This window comes from Bos mutus, chromosome 4 (assembly GCF_027580195.1).
Source record: "Bos mutus isolate GX-2022 chromosome 4, NWIPB_WYAK_1.1, whole genome shotgun sequence".
NCBI classification, from domain to species: domain Eukaryota; kingdom Metazoa; phylum Chordata; class Mammalia; order Artiodactyla; family Bovidae; genus Bos; species Bos mutus.
The window spans coordinates 38477604-38501028 of record NC_091620.1 but is presented as its reverse complement, the minus strand read 5'-3'; the positions used below and the strand labels follow the sequence as shown (position 1 = coordinate 38501028).

Genomic DNA, 23425 nt, shown 5'->3' with positions numbered 1-23425 from the left:
TCTGCTATGGAGAAGGCAGTGGCGACCCACTCCAGTACTCTTGCCTGGAAAGTCCCATGGATGGAGGAGCCTGGTAGGCTGCAGTCCATGGGGTTGCGAAGAGTCAGGCATGACTGAGCGACTTCACTTTCACGCATTGGAGAAGGAAATGGCAACCCACTCCAGTGTTCTTGCCTGGAGAATCCCAGGGACATGGGAGCCTGGTGGGCTGCCGTCTATGGGGTTGCACAGAGTTGGACATGACTGAAGCAACTTAGCAGCAGCAGCTCTTCTGCTAAGAGTGAATAAGTCATTTCAAGAAAAAGCAAGTGTCTTCACTAGCCCTCATGTTAAATTTATAAATGTGGTCTCACTCAGAATATACTGTAAGTGTCATAAAAAACTATTCAGTGTTTGCCCTCAATGGTAACTGGGATGCATTCATGTATCCTTCTTAAAATTTGACTTATTAGACTTCCTTTCTCTTTGATAGTTGATGGTAAATAGTGGGTAAAGTAATGATCCTTCTGTCCCACTTTGCTAGCATTCAGAACTTTCTAGAGACTGCTTCAAGTGCTGTAGTCATAACTGTGCTTTAGGAACTTGAAATAGAATGCTGCCTACGACAAAATGAAATAATGCAAGTGAAAGTACTTGACACAGTAAGCATTAAATAAATGTGAACTACTCCAAGTAGGTACTGTTTCTCCCCAAAGAAATAATAAACCATGTGTTTGTTCAAAAAAGAAGGATGAGGGCTTTTCTGGTGGTCCAGTGGTGAAAGTTCTGTGCTTCCAAGGCAGGGGCTGTGGGTTCAATCCCTGTTTGGGGAACTAACATTCCACATGCCACATGTATGAGCAAAAATAAATTTTTTTAAATACAATTTAAAAAAATTTTTTTGAAAAGAAGGATGGGAAAAATGGGGGAAGGTAGGGGAGGTTATCTACTTAACTTTCGTTTCTCAAAGATATCCCCATTAGATATAGAATTCTGTATTGACAGCTCTTTCCTTTCAGCTCTTTAAACATGCTGTGCAACTTCTCTCTAGGTTCTGACAAGAAATTTGTCAAGACAAGAAATCTGACAAGAGTTTCTGACAAGAAATCTGCAATCAATCTAGTCGCGTTCCCCCAAAGGTAATAGGTCAGTTTCTCTAGGTGCTTTCAAATGTTTCTTCTTTAGTTTTCAGCAGTAATATTTTTATGTGCTTGGGCATGGATTTATGTGGATTTCTCTTATTTGGAACTTGCTGAAATTATTAAATCTGTAGGTTTCTATCAATCACTAAATTTTGGAAGTTTCCATTAATTGTTTTTTCAACTATTTTTTCAATATGTTTTTTTCTTCTCTCCTCCTGGGACTACAATGACATAAATGTTAGACTTTTTTGTTATTGTCCCACAGGTCCTGGAAATGTGTTCTTTCTTGCATTTTGGGGAAGGAACTTTTTTCCTCTCTGTTGTTCAGACTGAATAATTTCTTTTGGGTTGACCAGGAAGTTTGTTCAGGTTTCGGGTATGGAAAAACCTGAATGAACTTTTTGGTCAACCTAATATTTATCCTTCTTTAAGTCCCTGACTGTCTCCTCTGTTCCCTCCATTGTGCTACTGCGCTCATTTAGTGAAGTGTTTGTTCTTGTGTTTGGTGGTTTTATTTTTCAGTTCTAAGATGTCCACTTGGTTCTTCTTCTTATCTTCTATTTCTGTGCCAGACATTTCTACTTTTCTAAATATTTATTTCAATAGTGTCTGTAATGCTTATTGGAGTATTTTTATAAATGCTGCTTTAAAATTTTCATGACTGCATCCCCACATCTGTGTCATCTTGGAAATGCCATTGTCTTTTCTCATGCAGGTTCTGGTTCTTCATAATCTGAGTAATCTGGAGTTTAATCCTGGATATTTTGAATATTATGTTATAAGCCTCTGGGTCTTGTTTAAATCCTAAAGAAAACATTTGTTTTGTTGTTTTTAGCAAGAAGTTCTCCTGGTCAGATCCAGACCACAAGTCCCAACTTACCTTCTACTTGCTTTGGTTTTAGTGTTAGTTCAGTTTTCAAAGCCTTTGCAGTGCTTTTGAATCAGTTCCACCTGTGACCCACTAAATGCTCATGCTGCCACCTGAGAAGCTGTCTATTTGTTAACACAGTTCTCAACATCTCTGGTGTCCTGATTAAGATCAGATCAATACATATGCAACTCAGCGGTGAGCACAGGAGTTCACAACTTCACAGATCACTTTCTAAAGCTTTTCCACCTTGGCAACCTTTTTTCAGTTCCCCAGGGCTTCCCTCTAGTTACCCTACTCCTCAGCATAGTTCCAGGGCAGAGGCCAATCAGTGGGAGGACAGAGGAAAAATGCATCAAGGATTCACCTCTGTCTTTTGGAATCACAGCCCAGCAATAAATAGGAAAGGTCCCCTTCCTCAGAGTTCTGGCTCCTGCTCATCTGTTGCTGCCACTACAGGACTGCTTGGAGGCTGGGGTGTGAGGAAATGAGGAAGAGGGAAAAAATGTCTCCCTGACATTAGAGCTCACTTTCATGCTTGTTGCACCAGGAATAAGGGCATCTCCTGGAAGTCAGCTCTGTTCCCCCGTTCCCACATCCAGATTTCAGGCTGTGTTCATGTAAACGAATAATCAGAGGGAAAACTGGTAAAACCTACTGCCAGTTTAGAGCTATTTCAAAATTCTGGTGTTCTTTACTAATTTTCCTGCTACTGATTACTTTTCAAAGTCCTCGTATAGATATTCCATGCATTCTGTACAGGTTTTATCACTGTGTCAAGTGAATGAGACAGGGAGAAATGTGCTAACTCCATTTCACCCGCAACCAGAATCTGCATACTAATTACGTCATACTAGAAAGGTCATTTATTAAGTTTATACTTTGAGCAAGGGACTGTACTGTCTTACTTACCTAATCTCTTCTAGAACCCCAAAAGTTATATACTAGTACAGTTACATGTAATAATCTTCATTGAATCATGAGGACACAGATGCTTAGCAAAAATGACCTTGCCAGACATCACCTGACTGGTTTCAAGACTCACAGAATGCCCTAGAATTATAATATCCTCAGACCACCTGCTAAAAAATCAACTATAGTGCTTATTAAAATTCAAGTTTCCTGCACCCCACCTCACATACTTTGTCAAAATCTCTGGGGAAGGGGCTCAAGGAGATTTCCTATGCATGCAAAAGATGAAAACCAATGATTATTGCCTCCAACAAAAGAAACCTTCAGTCTATGTGACTTTTAAAGGGATGTCAGTGTATTTCAAATAGGAATACCCATTAGTGTTGGCATCAATCAGCTTAAAATAGCTTACATATGCTCACATTCCCTGCTCTTCTGTATCACGTTAAGGGACATAAAATAGGATTTGTTATAAGCCAAGGTTCACTTTATATACAGGAAATTTTCTGAACCCCAATCCCCTGAACCCAAGGCTCTTACTCCCCTCTAATCCCTGACAATAACAGCATTCTAATAGGACCCTCCCCAAGAAGTATTAACCAACCAGTATATCAAATTCTCTTTTCAAAAGAGATCTGGCATAAGTAAATTCTCATTTGTTGCAAACAATATTGCCACATTTCTCCCCAGGAGGTAGAGCTGCCCTATCTTTCATGGTGAACCTTACTTGGTAAAAGAATAATTTTGATAGGGATCAAAATTGTCATCACATTGTATCCTCATATTCTATAAGGCCAGACTGAATTTTAACACCCTCAGTAATAAAAAGAGTTGAATTAAAAAAAAAAAAAAAACTTAGAAAAACTCACTTAGTATAAATGCGATGGGGGAGAATCTTGAATCAAACAAAGAAAGGTGATTTTTTGTTTCCCTTAACAGAAAAGGTTTTTAGGACAAGTTTACATGTAAGGATATAATTATGAAGGTGAAAAAGTCAATCAGATTTCAATGTTTGCTCAAGATCCCTAGTAAATGATGTAGATAACATAAAAATGCTGTACACATAAAACTTTTCTTCTGAGGATCTCAAAGAGTTTTATAGACGCTGCCTTAATGGCTCATAACAGGGATTACCATTCCTACTCACATATGGTAAAAACAAGGTCAAGTATGCCATTCTCCAAGGCCCTCTCTGCTATTCTCTTTTTTAAAAAATGTGTCATAACACACCATAACAATAAGTCATATTTTAGTACTAAAACTTATGGTAAATATTCTGCTTTGAAATAAAAATCTTCTTCCAAAAAAAAAGTTCTTATGGATATTTATGAGGAAGTTCAAAAGTTTCAAACTGATCAGCAGTAATGAATCAAAAATAAAAAGAATTCAGTGCAGTTATTTTCAACAGTGAAGAATATGTCAACCAGTAATTTCTACCCCCTCCCCATCCTGATTCTGGAGAGAGAAAACTCCAAAACATATGGCCCAGGAAAAAAATCTGTCCTCGTTTATAGTGATGAACTGGCTTTTACATCTCTGCAGCCAGAGTACGCAAATGACTTCACAGGCAACAGCTTCCGTATGTTTTATATTTTTAACATTGACCGTTCATAACAAAGGTTCTTTGATCCCAGATCAAATGTTTGAATCAATTTTCTCTACACTTACTCAGAGTCACCATTATAAAAGCTCTCCTCTTTCCCACCTCCAACCCTTCCTGCAATAGGAACTATCCATTTGTCACCTTCTCTGTGATACTTCCCACCCCTTTGCTGTGGTTTTTAGCTGTGCTCATTAACCCCTCATATGAAAGAGGCACAGCAATAAATAATTTTATACATAATAAGTTAACTGCAATAAATAAGACTCCTCTAAGGAATTCACAGCCATCCTTAATAAAACTAAAAGCTCACAGTAGTATGGTTAGTACAAAAACAAAACAAAACAAAACAAAACTTTGCCAACCAGAAAAAAAATCCTCAATAGGTAAGGCCTTTCCCTACATGTAAGAAAAATTAAAATTTACATATATTTTTTTTTAACTAGATTATTGCCTGGGATTAGAACTCTAAAAAATGAACTGAAAACTAAAGCCTTAAATAAAAACAAAAAACCAGAGATTGGATAAATAGTAAAAACATCAAATAAAAACATTAAGCAATACTAAAAATTGAGAATATTTTCAACTTTACTGATTCCAAGACCTTTATTTAGATCTTATGTAGGAGCAACATTTTTAACATGACAATTGCTAAAAAGTTAAAACATGAATTTTGTAGACAGGTACTTATTAAACAAAGGCTACTTTGAAGAACAAATTTTCTAGTGGTAAATACATTTGTAGACCAATTATATTCGGGGCTAATTATATCTTGTGGAGATTAAAACAGAAAAAGAAAGAAGAGAAAAAAATCCTGGTATTAAAAAGTCCTTTTTCCTTCCATATCCTAGCTATCATAAATAATGCTGCAATGAACATAGGAATGCATGTATCTTTTCAAGTTAGTGTTGTCATTTTCTTCAGATATATACCTATAAGTGAAATTGCTGCATCATATGGTAATTCTATTTTTAAATATTTTCCATAGGGGCAATACCAATTTACAATCCCATCCACAGTGCACAAGGGTTCCCTTCTCTCCACATCCTTACCAACATTTGTTTTTTCTTGTTTTGTTTTTTTTTTTTTTTTTTTTTTTTATAATAGCCATTCTGGACAAGTGTGAGGTAAGATCTCGTGGTTTTAATTGGCATTTCCCTGATGAGTCAAGATACTGAACATCTTTTTTTTTTTTTTTTTTTTAACTTACTGCTACTGGTTTATTACAAAGGCCAAGCAGAAGAGATGCACAGAGGTAGGAGAGTGCAGAGCTTCCATGCTCTCCCACCCTCCCGCCACCTTGCTGTCTTCACCAGAAGCTCTCTGAATCTTATAGTTCAAGGGTTTACACACAGCTCAATCTCCAGTCCTCTCTCCTCTTACTGGAGGTTGGTAGGTGGGGCTGAAAGTTCCAACCCTCTGATCAGTTGGTCTTTCTGGTGACCAACCTATCCTGAGACTATCTAGGGGCCCCATCCTAAGTTACCTCAACAGAATAAACTCAGATGTGACTGAACGGGGCTTATTATGAAAAACAAGGGACACTTTCAAAACTCAGGAATTTTTTAGAAATTCTGTGTAAGGAATTGGGGACAACAGATAAACATTTTTGTGTTTTACCACTTCATAGAAGTAGAAATAAAAAAGAAAAACCCACTTTTATCCTGGCATACATGCAAGCATGCTCGGTTGTGTCCCACTCTTTGTGGCCCCATGGACTGTAGCCCGCCAGGCTGCTATGTCCATGGAATTTTCCAGGCAAGAATACTAGAGTGGTTGCCATTTCCTACTCCAGAGGATCTTTCCAACCCAGGGATCAAACCCTGTCTCCTGCACTGGCAGGTAAATCCTTTACCACTAAGCCATATAGTCTGTATTAGCACTATGGAATAATTACAGGCTTTTTGTGAATTTTGAGTACTATGTTTATATTAGTATTGCAAACATTTTATGTTAATATTTATATTGAAAAACCTTATCACTATTGCATTATGAGTATCACTCAGATCTCATTTTGAGGTTATTTCTTCAAAAGAGACTTTCCCCTGACAATCCAGTCACTATTTTAACACAGTAGTCTATTTTAATTCTCTGCATGGCACTTAACCATGGATCATTTTGGAGTTTTATTTATTGTCTCTCTCCCACTGAGCATCTGTATATGCACCTATTAGCCATCTATATGCCTTCTTTGGAAAACGGTCTATTAAGAACTTCTGCCCATTTTTTAATTAGATTATGTGATATTTTTTCCTATTGAGTTATATAAATTCTTACCTATTTTGGATATTAACCTCTTATCAGATATATGATTTACAAATATTTTCTCCCATTCAGTAGGTTGCATTTTCATTTCATTAATGATTTCCCTTGCTGTACAGAATCTCTTTATGTTGATATAGTTCCACTTTTTTATTTGTGTTTTGTTGCCTTTGCTGGGTTTCACTGATCTTTTCTATTGTCTTCTTACTCTATTTCTGCTCTGCTTTTGTTCTTCCCTTCCTTCTACAAATTTTGGGCTTTGCTTATTCTTCTTCTAGTTCCTTGAGTTGTAAATATAGGTTATTTCTTCAAGTTTTTTCTTATTTCTTGAGGTAGCCATTTATCACCATGAACTTCCCTCTTAGAACTGCTTTCGCTGCACTCTATAAGTTTTGGTATGTTGTATTTCCATTTTCATTTGTCTCACGGTATTTTTTATAACTTGAGGTATTTATTTTGGGCTTTCAGGTGGCGCTAGTGGTAAAGAACCTGCCTGCCAACGTAGGAGACGCAAGAGACACGCATTCAATCCCTGGGTGGGGAAGATTCCCTGCAGGAGGAAATGGCAACCCGCTCCAGTATTCTTGGAGAATCCCATGAACAGAGGAGCCTGGCAGGCTACATACAGTCCATAGGGTCACAAAGGGTTGGACATGACTGAAGTGTATTAGCATGTATTTATTTTTGGCTGTGCTGGGTCTTTGTTGCTGCATGAGCTTTTCTCTAGTTGTGATGACTGGGGGCTACTCTCCAGTTGCAGAGTGCAGGCTTCTCATTGCAGTGGCTTCTCCTGTTGCAGAGCATGGGCTCTAGGGCATGCAGCCTTCAGCAGCTGCTGCACATGAGCTCAGTAGTTGTGGCTCCTGGGCCCTAAAACACAGGCTCAATAGTTATGACACACAGGCTTAGTTGCTCCACAGCATGTGGGATCTTCCTGAATCAGGGATTGAACTGTGTCTCCTGCATTGGAAGGCAGATTCTTTACCACTGAGCCACCAAGGAAGCCCTCAAGGGTTTTTTGTTTTTTTGGTTTTTTTTTCTCTTTTTATTTCTTCATTGATACCAGTCATTTTTATAGTAGCATGTTGTTTAATCTCCACATATCTGTGATTTTCCACTTGTCTTCTTATAATTGGTTTCTAGTTTCATAGTACTGTGGTCAGAAAAGATACCTAGTATGATTTGAATATTTTTAAATGTATTAAGACTTGTTTTGTAACCTAACATATGATTTATTCTGAAGTATGTTCCATGGGCACTTGAGAAAGAATGTGTATTCTATTGCTTTTGGATAGACTGTTCTCTATAAATCTGTTTAGTCAATCTGGTCTAATTTAAGACCAGTGTTTCCTTACTGATTATCTGTCTGGATGATCTGTCCTTTGAGGTAAGCAGAGTAGTAAAGTCCCCTATTACTACTGTATTGCTGTCTGGTTCTCCCTTTAGGTCTGTAAATATTTGCTTTATATATTTAGGTGTTCCCATGTGGCCTGGAGAATTCCATGGACTGTATAGGGGTTGCAAAGAGCTGGACACAACTGAGCAACTTCCACCTTCACTTTTTTCATGTTGGGTGCATAAGTATACAAATATTACATACTCTTGTTGGATTGATCCCTTTATCAGTATGCAATGCCCTTCTTTGTCTCTCATCACAGTTTTTGTTTCAAAGTCTCTTTTGTTGGATATAAGTATTGCTACCAAAGCTTTGTTCTGGCTTCTATTTGCGCTAAATATCTTTTTTACATCCCTCCACTTTCAGTCTGTGTATGTCCTTATACCTGAAGTGAGACTCTTGCAGGCCTTTATTTTTAATCAACTTATTTAGTCCATGTCTTTTGATGGTAAACTTAGTCCATTTACATTTAAAGTAATTATTGATAGGTATGTACTTATTGCCATTTTGTTAATTGTTTTCTGGTTGTTTCCTAGTTCTTCTGTTCCTTTCTTCTTCTCAGGAAAAAAAAAAAAATCCTGGTGTTAAAAAACCCTTTTAAAAGTCTTTTTTTCCCTTTTTGTTTGCACTGGTAGGTCAGGTTTTAACATAATTTAAGCTACTATGATTCTTCACTTAAAAATAGTCATATACCTCAATTTTACAAAAAAAAAAAAAAAAAACAGAGTGTTAAGTTGGACTCTGTTCATAACATTGTAAACATAAAAAGGGCATGCTTTAAGGTGCTAACACAGGGAGTCTTGAGTTCAGTATAGATTTAGCAACACTCCTCTAGGCAAAATTGAATTTTCTGGCTTTGCGCAAAATGAATTGTTGTATATATTATCTACCCATTCCAAATAGTCCAAATATTACAGATTACCTTGCACACAGCTGCAAACTGTTGGTTATTTCCTGCTCCAACTACAAGATATCCATCCTTGGTTTTAAAAGCCTAAAATAAATAAATACATACATAAATATATAATTTTACATATTGAGAATACCACAAAAATAGCTTTAATTACTCAAAATGTATATATAAACCTTGTTCTAAAGTAATATTAATTAAATCAATATCAACTAATTAGTATATTTTTCTATTATATTTGTATAGCTGTTATTTGAGGTTCTCAAAGCAATTCCTGTCTCATCCACCAATTGTTATAACATTGGAGGAGGGAGGAAAAATGAGTAACTTAGAATAGTAAAGAAAATACTGGAGGTTTATTATAATTCATAATATTAAATTCTATATTCATTATAGTTTGGATTAATGTTGGATATTCCCAGTTTTGTGTTTTATTTCCAATTTTTCGTGTAGGGCAAAGAAAATGATATAGCACATTGTTTTCTACAAAGTCTAAGAAGAATAGATGGTAAAAAGGAAGGAAATGAGGGAAAGGAGGAGAAAAGAAAGGAGAATGGGGTGGAAGGAAGACGAGTAATGGAGCTATAGTTTGTCTTCGAAAATCTGAGATACAAACTTTTGGGTAATTTTCACTTCCTAGTAAGTGAAAAATGACACATTTAGATCACTGGACCCCATGTGGCTTTATGTACCTGAGAAAGTCTTTTCCTTTTAAGAGACATGTTCATTTGGGAAGCCAGATATATGTAAATAATTGATACTTCTCATAGTTCAAGCCCCTGTTAAGTACTTATCAGAACTCACTTCTACACACCTGATCACAGTGATGATCAGGGGAACCGAACTTTACCCTCAGAAGGCCTTATTCCCATTTTCTTTGAGTAAATGAGTTTCTTTAGTTTCCTTTCTTTCTATGTAAAAATTGCTCTGCATCTTCACCTACTTTTTCTTCACTTATGCCCACCTCTGGGAAAGATAACATCTGTCTTTCCTGTCAGGGCTTATTCCTAGGCTAATGACCTGAGTACTACCTGTACTCACTCACATCCTTCAGAACCCTGCTCAGTCATCTTTTATGTCTTCATTTCCACTGTATCTTTTTCTTCTGCCTACATAGAAGCTCATGCTAATACTAAAAATATTAGAAACAATATAAAATTTGTACCAGTCTTGACATACCTCTCAAGCTTTCTTGAAATTGTTCCCTTCCTCCATCTCTAAATAATATAAAAATGCCACTTCTTCACCAACCACCACATTCCAATGCCCTTTGTCATCAGGATTCCTATCCTATCACTGAAACAATTCTTTCTTATACCACTGTATTAGTTGGTACCATCCCCTCCTTCAGGAAACAGTCTCATCTCTAGGCTCTGTCTGCATTATCTCTAATCTCTCTGATGTTTTTCACATGCCCCCTTTACAGGATTACCTTCTATACTCAACATTACTTAAACATCATCATTACTTAAGTATCTGTATTACTTGTTTCTTACAGTAGCCACTAGCCACACGTAAGTATTAAATTTAAATAAACTAAAATTAAATCAGCCAGTCACAAAAGAATACAAATTGTGATTCCACTTACAGGAAATGACCAAAATCAGCAAATCCATGGAGACTAGAAAGATTAGTGGATGTCTGGGGCTGAAGAAGTTTGGGAAATGTGGAAAGTGACTACACAAGTAACAGCTTTCTTATTTGGGCAATGAAAATATTCTAAAATTGATTATGGTAAAGGCTGTACAACTCTATGAATGTACTAAAAACCAGTGAGTTGTGCAGTTTCAGTGAGTGAATTTTAGTGTATGTGTATTATATGTCAATAAAGCTGTTTTTAATAAAAATTAATAGTTTACTTCTACCAACATTCTAGCTAAACATCAAGCATTCAATAGCCACGTGTGGCTAGTGGCTACCACAGGAGACAGTCCAGATAGAGAACGTTTCTATCATAACAGAAAGTTCTGTTGCACAGTATAAGTAGATTGGAGTTAGTAGACTGTATTTTTTTTTCTTTTATTCTTCCTACTTCATGGTATCTGAAGAATATGAGGCAATTAATAAATGGTTATAAAATGTTAATAAATCACTCAGATGATTGCTTCCATATAATAGGGTTGTGGCTAAAAGGGATCTCGGAACACTATAATCGAGTTTTTTTCTGTTTACATTTTTGCTTGATTTGTAAATCAATGCCACCAAGATATTACATGAACTATTTTAAATGTTTATATTCCCTTATCCACCAGGCAAAAGCAAAATTAGTGCCATACCTAATGCATTAGTGTTTCTTAAATTACAGAAAGAAGTCTGCAACAGAGCTATGAGTGGAGGACAAGGATTTTGAGCAGAGATGTCTCAACAAACCGTTCATAATTATGAAGTTATACAGGTTGTTTGTTTGCCTGCTTTTTTTATGAGGGAAAAGTGAGTTGGGAAGTAGATAAGTAATATGAAGTAACAATGTGTATTAACAAGTATAATGGGAAGTAAGGTTTCCAAAATTTTGGATCAGTGACATGTTCAAGTTTACATATTATAGGAGAGGGTTCATTTTCTTTCAGTTAATAAAGAAATGGCTGTTTCTTCATTAATTCTGAACCATAACATGAAATATATTTTTACCAATACATATATTTTTAATTTTAAGCAGTGATAACTAGTTAATAATCACTGGAAAGTAAATACCAAGTAACAGCTCAGCTGTGTATGCATGCTTGCCTGCTAAGTCTCTTCAGTCATGTCCAACTCTTTGCAACACCACGGACTGTAGCCTGCCAGGCTCCTCTGTCCATGGGATTCTCCAGACAAGAATACTGGAGAAGGTTGCCATGCTCTCCTCCAGGGGATCTTCCCAACCCAGGGATCAAACCCATGTCTCATGTCTCCCTCATTGGCAGGTGGGTTCTTTAGCACTAATGCCACCTGGGAAGCCCTAGCAGCTCAGTCACCAGGATATAATTAGACTAAGGCTCACCAAGTAGATTTATTAGGATGAAGATTGGGAAATGAGTACATCAAGGCTGTATATTGGCAACTTGCTTATTTAACTTCGAGCATCATGTGAAATCCCAGGCTGGATGAATCACAAGCTGGAATCAAGACTGCCAGGAGAAACATCAACAACCTCAGATATGCAAATGATACCACTCTAAAGATGAAAAGGTAAGAAGAACCAAAGAGCCTTTTGATGAGGATTAAAAAAGAGAGTAAAAAAGCTGGCTTATAACTCAACATTCAAAATCCTAAGATCATGGCATCCAGTCCATCACTTTATGGCAAATAGATGGGGTAAAGTGGAAGCAGTGAAATTTTTTATTTTCTTGGGCCCCAAAACCACCACATATGGTGACTGCAGTCATGAAATTTTAAAAAACGCTTGCTCCTTGGAAGAAAAGTTATGACAAAAGTAGACAGCTTAATAAAAAGCAGAGACATCACTTTGCCTACAAAGATCCATACACTCAAAAGCATAGCTTTGACTATACAGATGTGAGAGTTGGACCATAAAGAAGGCTGAGCACTGAAGAATTATTGCTTTCAAATTGTGGGGCTGGTGAAGACTCTTGAGAGTCCTTTGGACAGCAAGGAGATCAAACCAGTCAGTCCTAAAAGAAATCAGTCCTGAATATTCATTGGAAGGACTGATGCTGAAGCTAAGGCTACAACACTTTGGTCACCTAATGCAAACAGCTGACTCATTGGAAAAGATCCTGATGCTGGGAAGATTGAAGGTAGGAGAAGAAGAGAGCAACAGAGGATGAGATGGTTGGATGGCATCACCAACTCAATGCACATGAGTTTGAGCAAACTCTGGGGGATAGTAAAGGACAGGGAAGTCTGGCATGCTGCAGTCTATGGGGTTGCAAAGAAGTAGGACATGACTTAGTGACTGAACAACAACAGCAAGAAGATTATCAATTCTTTAAATAATTATTTGTCCCATGTTATTATTGCTACAGTATTTAATAAATATATTTTAAATAAGAACTTTCAGAAGAATATCTTTTGCTGTAAAATGAATGTTTTCTGGAGAAGGAAATGGCAACCCAATCCAGTATCCTCCTCAAATTTAGTTGTTGAAATCCTAACTCCCCAATGTTGGTATTAGTAATAAGAACACAGCCATTTCTGAAACAGGAAGCAGGCCCTCACAAGACATCTAATATGCCAGCATCTTGATCTTGGATTTCCTAGCCTTGAGAATTATAGTTAAGAAATGCCTGCTGTTTCAGCCACCCTGTCTATGGTATTCTGTTATAGTATCCCAAATGGACTAAGAAATTGGTACTGAGAAGTGGGATACTGCTGTAACAAATATCTAAAAATGGTGACGATGGGGGGAAGTTATGAATAGGGCATATGAGAGGTGTCAGTGGATAAGAAATCCTGATTAAGTCAAGGACTGGCCATAATGTGGTGAGTAGTTGAATGCAAGGTGGAAGACAGGAGACTACGGATAATCAAAATATAAAATGCTTCAGTCAGTGATTACTGGAGCAAAGAAGTTTCAGTGTGAGGTTAGAGTCACAGTGTGAGGTGCATAAAATAATCTCTGATAAAAGGTAAGGACTCAATAAATATCATTATTATTAAATAGCTACTAATAATGCTGGTTGGCATATAAAAAGAACCCCCTGTACATTCTAAGCCTTTGGATCTTGATTTCTGGACTCTTATCTACTTTGCAAACTCTCTCTTCATCCCCTTGGTTGCCTCACTCCCTATACCAGGCAAGATAAATGACCACATACTATGTACACACACCTCCAGCAGATTTTCCACCACAGGAACTAAATAAGAGCAGCAGACTGCGCTGCAAACATTCATGGCTGGGATGTTTCTCTTGTAAAGAATTGAAGCCTCAAACTACCGTATTGATGTGTCAGTATTCTCTCCAATCTAAAAAAGGTACATACAGTTAGTGGTGTGTCTACTTCAAAAACAAGAACACAAACTTCAAACCCTCCTGGAGCTACTTAAGTTTTCACAAGCTTTTCTTCCCGAAAAGGTAACCATTGCAAAATGACTTCATCGTCCACTGGAAAAAGACATTCCATGGAGTTGAACTCATTGCCATGAGAATGTTTTCTGGAATGTCAAGCAGTTACTGACTTTGGGTCTGTGCTAGTACACTGTGACAAATATAGAGCACTATTTCCTACCGCTAACAGTTCAGCTCACCTTATGGCACTGGAGCTGGCTGAGCCAGATGCAAGGAGGCCTCAAATGCTTACAGCTCAAGAACAATGTCCTATGGGATGGAACTCTGCAACAAGTGATAAAGGAGGCCAGAAGCCCCTAATTTCACCTATTACCTATTTGTCTACACATTTTTTTCATGGGAAATAAGCCATTTTGAACACACTCATTTCTACATTGTCTTGAATTCTAGAACCACTTTGAAAGCAATACTACATACTGATTTCCTGCAACCCCAGATCCAGGTCAGGATTTTCCAATTCCATAGGAAGTCTGAATGTTCCTTGAGGTCCTTCAAATCAATTAAATCCTATTTTAAATAAAATAAATTTAGGATTTTCACTCAGTTTCTGATACTAGATATGGAGTCAGGGGCAAGAAAGGAAATGGAAACTGTCATGATTTTTATCTTCACAAATTATCGGTAGATATTATTTTTCTTAGAAGTCCTTTATAGGGAAAGCTTGCTGTTCTTCAGGAAGGCACCCATCATGTATCCTGGACATAATGTACAATGACATGGTGTTATTTTTCCTGGAAGCTATGCATGAGAAACTGATGATTCTGAATCACCTGTGTTATAAAGAATCTCAAGCTAGATTGTTTGGACTAAGCTGCCAAAAGCACCTCCTATTTAATGGAAAGTGGCAAAAAATTCTGGACAAGAATCCATATTGATTTTTCAGGAACACTTCAAGGTAAAAAATTCCTTGACTATGTTGAGCCTTTTTCAAGTACTCTTTGTTTTACCCCAAACATGTTACAACAAATAAAGTTTTGTACTAGTTATGTACCATCCATGAAAATACCGTATCTATCAATGAGCCTACACTTATCTAAGACATGTTAAAAGTCTTATCATAGACTAGAACTTTATTCAGGCTGTCATTATGACATTTCACCTTCAAGCAAAAAAATAAACTAGAGCAGAATATTAACTAAACCTCAATAAGAATATTATTGTAAAGTAGATAACAGTAGATTATCAAAAAGGTTTTCCAAACATACTTTAATTTCATCATATCTCAAGATTTATCAATGACAAAACAGGGCACACAGAAGGTTGGCATTACTGGAAAGACCGATATTAGACCTGCCCACTAGACCTGAAGAGACACTAGGGTATAGATCTAGTTAACAGTGGAATTTCAGCCTAGGATATAGAAAGTTTGGATAAGCATGGCTGAGGGAAACATTCAGCCAGATGAAGTATGGGGGTATAGGTAGGAAATGGAGTAAGACATTTGGACAAATTCTTGAAACAGAGGATGAGGTGGTTGGATGGCATCACAACTTGATGGACCTGAGTTTGAGGAAGCTCCAGGAGTTGATGATGGACAGGAAAGCTGGTGTGCTGCAGTCCATGGGGTTGCAAAGAGTCGGACACTACTAGAAACTGAACTGAACTGAATTCTTGGAAGTCCTTCAGTAGGTAGTCAGTTCCTAAGATTTATAGGCAGAGGCTGCATTTATGGGAATGAGGCTCAGAGACTTGCCTCCAAATTCCCACATGACAAGTTGTGAAAGCAAGTCACAGGGTAGAAGGATAGCACCCTGTTAGTTAACTAGATAAAATCCTCAGAGAATACAGGCAAAAGCAGAAGCCCAAGCCTTTGAACAAAGACACATGAAGCAATGACCGTGACCTCTAAGTGAGCATAGGAGTCTGGCTGGCAGATAAGAACTTAGAACCTGCTGCAGTTACCCCACACACCAAGGACAACATCTGGCATAACAAGAGCTAAACACATTTTGTCAAATCAAGGCTGATGCACTGATTGTCATAATGAGTGATGTAAGAAATACTGTATGATATCGCTTATATGTGGAATCTAAAAAGAAATGATACAAATGAATGTACTAATGAAACAGAAACAGACTCAAGGACTTAGAACAAACATGTTACTGGAAGAGAGGAGTTAGGAGGAGTGGATAGTTAAGAGAGTTTGTGACTGACATGTACCCAGTGCAATATTTAAAATGGATAACCAACAAAGACCTACTGTATTGCATGGGGAACTCAGCTCAATGTTATGTAACAACTTAAATGGGAAAAGAATTTGAAAAGAATAGATATATGTATATGTATAATTAAATCACTTTACTGCCCACCTGAAACTATAACAACATTGTTAATCAACTATACTCTGATAAAAAACAAAGTTTCTAAAAAAGGCTGATGTATTATGTTGGATCAGAGGAAAGTAAGCAATTCAACAAATACTAGAAGCTACACAGAAGGCTTTCTGGCAAAACTGGGAAGCATGAGGTAAGAAAGATGAGAAAGTGTCAGTGACCCAAAAATGAGAACTCTTTTTCACTATATTGATTCTTCTGATCATAAACACAGTATATTTCTCCATCTATTTGTGTCCTCTTTGATTTCTTTCACCAGTGTTTTATAGTTCTGTATATATAGGTCTTTTGTTTCTTTAGGTAGATATATTCCTAAGTATTTTATTCTTTTTGTTGCAATGGTGAACGGAATTATTTCCTTAATTTCTCTTTCTGTTTCCTCATTGTTAGTGTATAGGAATGCAACGGATTTCTCTGTGTTGATTTTATATCCTGCAACTTTACTATATTCATTAATTAGCTCTAGTAATTTTCTGGTGGAGTCTTTAGGGTTTTCTATGTATAAGACCATGTCATCTGCAAACAGTGAGAATTTTCTACCCAAAGCAATATATAGATTCAATGCAATCCCTATCAAGCTACCAAAGGTATTTTTCACAGAACTAGAACAAACAATTTCACAATTTGTATGGAAATACAAAAACCTCAAATAGCCAAAGCAGTCTTGACAAAGAAGAATGGAACTGGAGGAATCAACCTGCCTGACTTCAGCCTCTACTACAAAGCCACAGTCATCAAGACAGTATGGTACTGGCACAAAGACAGAAATGTAGATCAATGGAGCAAAATAGAAACCCCAGAGATAAATCCATGCACCTATGGACATCTTATCTTCGACAAAGGAGGCAAGAATATACAATGGAGAAAAGACAATCTTTTTAACAAGTCATGCTGGGAAAACTGGTCAATGACTTGTAAAAAAAATGAAACTAGAAGACTTTCTAACACCATACACAAAAGTAAATTCAAAATGGATTAAAGATCTAAACATAAGGCTAGAAACTATAAAACTCCTAGAGGAAACAATAGGCAAAACACTCTCTGACATCAATCACAGCAGGATCCTCTATGACCCATCTCTCAGAATATTGGAAATAAAAGCAAAAATAAACAAATGGGACCTAATTAAACTTAAAACCTTTTGCACAACAAAGGAAACTATAAGCAAGGTGAAAAGACAGCCTCCAGAATGGGAGAAAATAATAGCAAACGCAGCAACTGACAAAGAATTAATCTCAAAAATATACAAGCAACTCCTGCAGCTCAATTCCAGAAAAATAAACGACCCAATAAAAAAATGGGCCAAAGAACTAAACAGACATTTCTCCAAAGAAGACGTACAGATGGCTAACAAACACATGAAAAGATGCTCAACATCACTCATTATCAGAGAAATGCAAATCAAAACCACAATGAGGTACCATTTCACACCAGTCAGAATGACTGCGATCCAAAAGTCTACAAGCAACAAATGCTGGAGAGGGTGTGGATAAAAGGGAACCCTCTTACACTGTTACTGGGAATACAAACTAGTACAGCCACTATGGAGAACAGTGTGGAGATTCCTTAAAAAACTGGAAATAGAACTGCCATATGACCCAGCAATCCCACTACTGGGCATACACACTGAGGAAACCAGAGTTGAAAGAGACACATGTACCCCAATGTTCATTGCAGCACTGTTTACAATAGCTAGGACATGGAAGCAACCTAGATGTCCATCAGCAGATGAATGGATAAGAAAGCTGTGGTACATATACACAATGGAATATTACTCATCCATTAAAAAGAATACATTTGAATCAGTTCTAATGAGGAGGATGAAACTGGAGCCTATTATACAGAGTGAAGTAAGCCAGAAAGGAAAACACCAATACAGTATACTAACGCATGTTTTTGGAATTTAGAAAGATGGTAACGATAACCCTGTATGCGAGACAGCAAAAGAGACACAGATGTATAGAACAGTCTTTTGGACTCTGTGGGAGAGGGCGAGGGTGTGATGGTTTGGGAAAATGGCATTGAAACATGTATATTATCATATGTGAAACAGATCGCCAGTCCAGGTTCAATGCATGATACAGGGTTCTCGGGGCTGGTGCACTGGGATGACCCAGAGGGATGGGATGGGGCGGGAGGTGGGAGGGGGGTTCAGGATGGGGAACACATGTACACCCGTGGTGGATTCATGTCAATGTATGACAAAACCAATACAATATTGTAAAGTAATTAGCCTCCAAAAAAATAAATAAATAAATAAAGTGGGGGGGGGGATGAGAACTCACTGAGAATGGCAAACATACTAAGAATTGATTCCCAAAACAAACTTCCTTCTTCACAGTTTACTGCCTAAATTTATGGGTGAAGATAAGTTTAAGGAGAGATGGAGAATATAACTCCAATAATTACATATATATCCTGTAGTTGGAACAATGAAAGGTTTAGTCCTACTAATTAATTACTTACTCATTTTACTATGGTCAAAATTTAGCCTATTCACAAGACAGTCCTTCCATTGCCAGGTCCATTTATTTGTCTGAAAGATGTCTTCCTTTATCTCCTTAATGCTCAAAGCCAAGGGTTTCTTAACCCACTGTGGTATTTGGAGGCAAGGAAGTTGTTGTCCTGTAGGATGATGCAGAGAAATCTCCCAGCATCTCTCCATAGGGCAGGACCATTCAGGATTTACTCACACTTCTACTTTCTCCAACCATCAAATTATCGTCATCACCCTAATCTGGTACCTATGGCAGATGTTGCTATGTAACTCTGGCACTCTGTCTTTAAACATATAGGATCAGCCTTATTATTCTTTTCAGCAAATACCCCAGATAGCTACTACCTAATAGTTGAACATTAACTGCAAGTAACATTTATTTTCCATCCAAGTATAAAATGAGTTCTAGAATCTAAAGAATACAGATTCTCAAAACATCTTTGGGCTTGGCTCAAAGATTATGGGAAGAACTAATGGCTACTCAATTTATTCAGTGAAGAGTAAGCACTTATGATAAGGCCCAGCTGACTCACAGGAGCAAGTGATATGTAGTTCTCATGGGATAAGCAAGTATCTAAAACAAGTCAACTGCAGGGCCAGAAAAAGTTTTAGGGAAGGTTCCATCTTATGTATTTACAGACTTCTCTAAGGCAAGTGATGGAAAAGGTGGTAGGCTGCAAGGGGCTGGTAAGACCCTGGTGAGCTGATTACCTTCCAGGGTCTGAACCCATTCTTTAAAGGACTCCTTCCTTCTCCTGGATGATCAGGACCTAGGAGCCTAACTCGGGCATCTATCATGCCTGTGAGATTAAGGTAGAGACCAGAATGATGAATTGCTACTATACAGTAAGAAATAACTATATCAGAGGCTGGAATCCTTGAAGAATAAATGATCAATGAATTCTCTCCCTGGGAAACTAAAAATCAGAAGGCAAAAATCAGAACTGAGCATGGATTAATTGCTTCTTATCTCAAGTCCTCATGAATCTGGAAATAAAGTGAAGCCTGAATCTTTCATCTTTCCATCGACAGATGGAAAGGTCAGTAGACACTGTCTGCATGTGGATATAAGAAGCAGGGGAAATGAGCCTTAGCCTTCAGCAGAGAGAGTCATGCTGAATTGCAAGAGAATTGAAGTCTCAATACTTCAACTATTTCCATTGCATAACATACTCAGAAGAAAAAAAAAAATGCACTCCGAATATTATTCTGCACATTCTTGTTTCAGTCATTGGTGACCCAAAAGAGTTGGGTTCACTCACATGGGCACATACACCACAACTGAGATCACGGGAGCATTATGCAAGGTTCTTTTGCATCAGAATTTAAACCAATGAGGAAGTTGTCCCTTCCAAAGTAATCTAACACAAGAGCCATTAGGAACATTCTTCCAAAACAACCTGAAAAAAATCTCAGTAGCCCTTCCCGTAGGTCAACAGATGAAGAAAGCAATAATTCTTTTCTCAACTCCATAACCACATAAGAAAAGATACTTGATATTTCTATGACCTCTGCCAACAGGTCATATTAGCTAGAAGGTCAAGGGTAACAGGAGATTCTATTTTATTTTAGAGTTTATTTCTCTGTTTGAATAATTAATTTATTTTAGTTCCTCTGGGATTCATACTCTGCAAATAAAGGTGGGAGCTAGTTAAGAATTTCTAGGCATAATTGAATATGCTGTAAATAATTTATTACTGCCTATGTTCTCAAACACTAAAATTCTTCATCCCAGTGACATTAAATATGTTTAATTTCCACTCCACCTCAAACCCTCCTGAAGAAGTAGCACCATACATGGTGTGACTGACTGTTCCTCGTCCCTAGTTGACTAGAATTATGCAGATATCACTCACAAGCCAGCCAATAGATTCACCAAGCAGGAATCAATTACATCAGCTTAAAAATTCAAAAGCCACGTGGAAGTGCAGCTGGAATAACCATATCAGGCTTAAGTTAAGTAAGAAAGCCTCAGAAAGACTAAAACGTAGACAAAAGACTAGACTAGTCATTACTTTCCCAACAAAGGTTTGTCTAGTCAAAGCTATGGTTTTTCCAGTAGTCGTGTACGGATATGAGAGTTGGACTATAAAGAAGGCTGAGCACTGAAGAATTGATGCTTTTGAACTGTGGTGTTGGAGAAGACTCTTGAGAGTCCCTTGGACTGCAAGGAGATCCAACCAGTGCATCCTGAAGGAAATCAGTCCTGAACATTCACTGGAAGGACTGATGCTGAAGCTGAAACTCCAGAACTGACTCACTAGAAAAGACCCTGATGCTGAAAAAGATTGAAGGCAAGAGGACAAATGGACAATAGAGGATGAGATGGTTGGATGGCATCACTGACTCGATGGACATGAGTTTGAGTAAACTCCAGGAGTTGGTGATGGACAGGGAAGCCTGGCGTGCTGCCGTCCATGCGATCGCAAAGAGTCAGACCTAACTGAGTGACTGAACTGATACAAAAGAAACAGACAGGGCCCAAGTAACTGCCATGTGCCTGATGGCATGCATCTTGATTCTCATAAAATGACACTACACTTGTGTTTCTGCAAAATTTCTGTAGCTTTAGAACAGCCTCCTCTTACCACCCCCATCCTTTTTTTTTTCTTTTTTTTTCCTTTATTTTTAATTGAAGGATAATTGTTTTACAATATTGTGCTGGTTGCTGCCATACATCAACATGAATCAGCCATGGGTATACATACGTGCCCTCCCTCTTGAATCTCCCACCCCTCTAGGTTGTCACAGAGCCCTGGTTTGAGCTCCCTGAGTCATACAGCAAATTCTCACTGGCTATCAATTTTTTGTATGAAAGTGTATATGTTTCCATGCTACTCTCTCCATTCATCCCACCCACTCCTTCACCCCACCCCCATGTCCACAAGTCTGTTCTCTGTGTCTGCATCTCCATTTCTGCCCTGCAAATAGGTTCTTCAGTATTATCTTTCCAGATTTCAGACACGACTGAGCGACTGATCTGATCTGATATACATTAATAAATAATATGTTTTTCTCTTTATGACTTACTTCAATCTGTATAATAGGCTCTAGGGACATCCACATCATTAGAACTGATTCAAATGCACTCCTTTTTATGGCTCAGTGATATTCCTTTTATATATGTACCACAGCTTCTTTATCCATTACCTCTCCATGGACATACAGGTTGCTTTCATGTCCTAGGTATTGTAAATACTGCTGCAATGAACAGTGGAGTACATGTGTGTTTTTCAATTACGGTTCTCTCAGGGTATATGCCCAATAGTGGAATTGTTGGGTCATATGTAAGACCAGAAACTAAATAAAACTCTTAGAGGAAAACAAAGGCAGAACATGCTATAACATAAATCACAGCAAGATCCTTTATGACCCACCTCCTAGAGTATTGGATATATACAATATTTTCTATTTTATATATCCAATATTTTATATTGGATATAAAAACAGAAATAAACAAGTACAAGCTAATTAAACTTAAAAGCTTTTGCATAGCCAAGGAAACTATAAGCAAGGTGAAAAAACAACCCTCAAGATGGGAAAAGATTATAGCAAATGAAACAACTGACAAAAGATTAATTTCCAAAATATAAAAACAGCTCATACAACTCAATACCAGAAAAACAAAAAACCCAATCAATAAATGGGCAGAAGACCTAAACAGGCATTTTTCCAAAAAAGACATACAGGCAGCTAATAAACACATGAAAAGATGCTCAACATCGCTCATTATTAGAGAAATGCAAATCAAAACTACAATGAGATATATCACCTCACACCAGTTAGAATAACCATCATCAAAACACCATCCCTGTTTATCAGTTAGTTTGACTGCATTTCTACTCTATAGAACCAAAAAGATTTAATCCTAGATCTTTTAAACTGTGCTATATGATGCAAGTTCAGGGTCAGTATATGACTAGAGTTTTCTTGCATAGTGGAGTTTGAGGGAAACAGTGAACAAGAATGCCCAGTCCAGGGATTTCCCTGGAGGTCCAGTGGTTGGGAGTTCACCTTCCAATGCAGGGGGTTCAGGTTCAATCCCTGATTAGGGACCTAAGATTCCACATGCCCTGGAGGCCAAAAAATCAAAACATAAAACAGAAGCAATATTGTAACAAATTCAATAAAGACTTTAAAAAAAAAAATGAAGGCTGGGTCTATATCTTGTAGACTTATAATCTATTTGCTTTGCACAGGGCCTGACATATTAGGAGGACCTTAAGAGTCGGACATGACTGAGCAACTGAACTGAACTGATACTTATTTGAAAAAAATTTTTTCTTAAAACTGAAGATTTTAAGCCAGCATTTCCCAAATTAGTTTCACAAAACCCTCCATACTATGGAGTATGTTAATAACAATCTTCCCTCTCTTTTTCTCTCTCTGCACGACACACACAAAACTTCTCTGCATTCAAATAAGTTTGGGAAATGAAAGTTCAACAGCTTTTTTATCCTACTTTTCAAAATCCTTAAAGTACTAGAATATTTATGAAACTCCAAAAGGGACCTGGAA

General features: G+C 37.5%; 1 protein-coding gene across 4 annotated transcripts in view; it reads right to left on the bottom strand.

Annotated features, from left to right (window-relative positions):
* SUGCT (succinyl-CoA:glutarate-CoA transferase) overlaps positions 1-23425 on the bottom strand; it is a 787630-nt gene that overhangs the window by 495136 nt on the left and 269069 nt on the right. For all 4 annotated transcript variants that reach the window (XM_005888147.2, XM_070369345.1, XM_070369347.1 and 1 more), the window contains one exon: positions 9082-9153. In XM_005888147.2, the coding sequence (XP_005888209.1) occupies positions 9082-9153 (72 nt within the window). The remainder of the gene's footprint in view (positions 1-9081; positions 9154-23425) is intronic.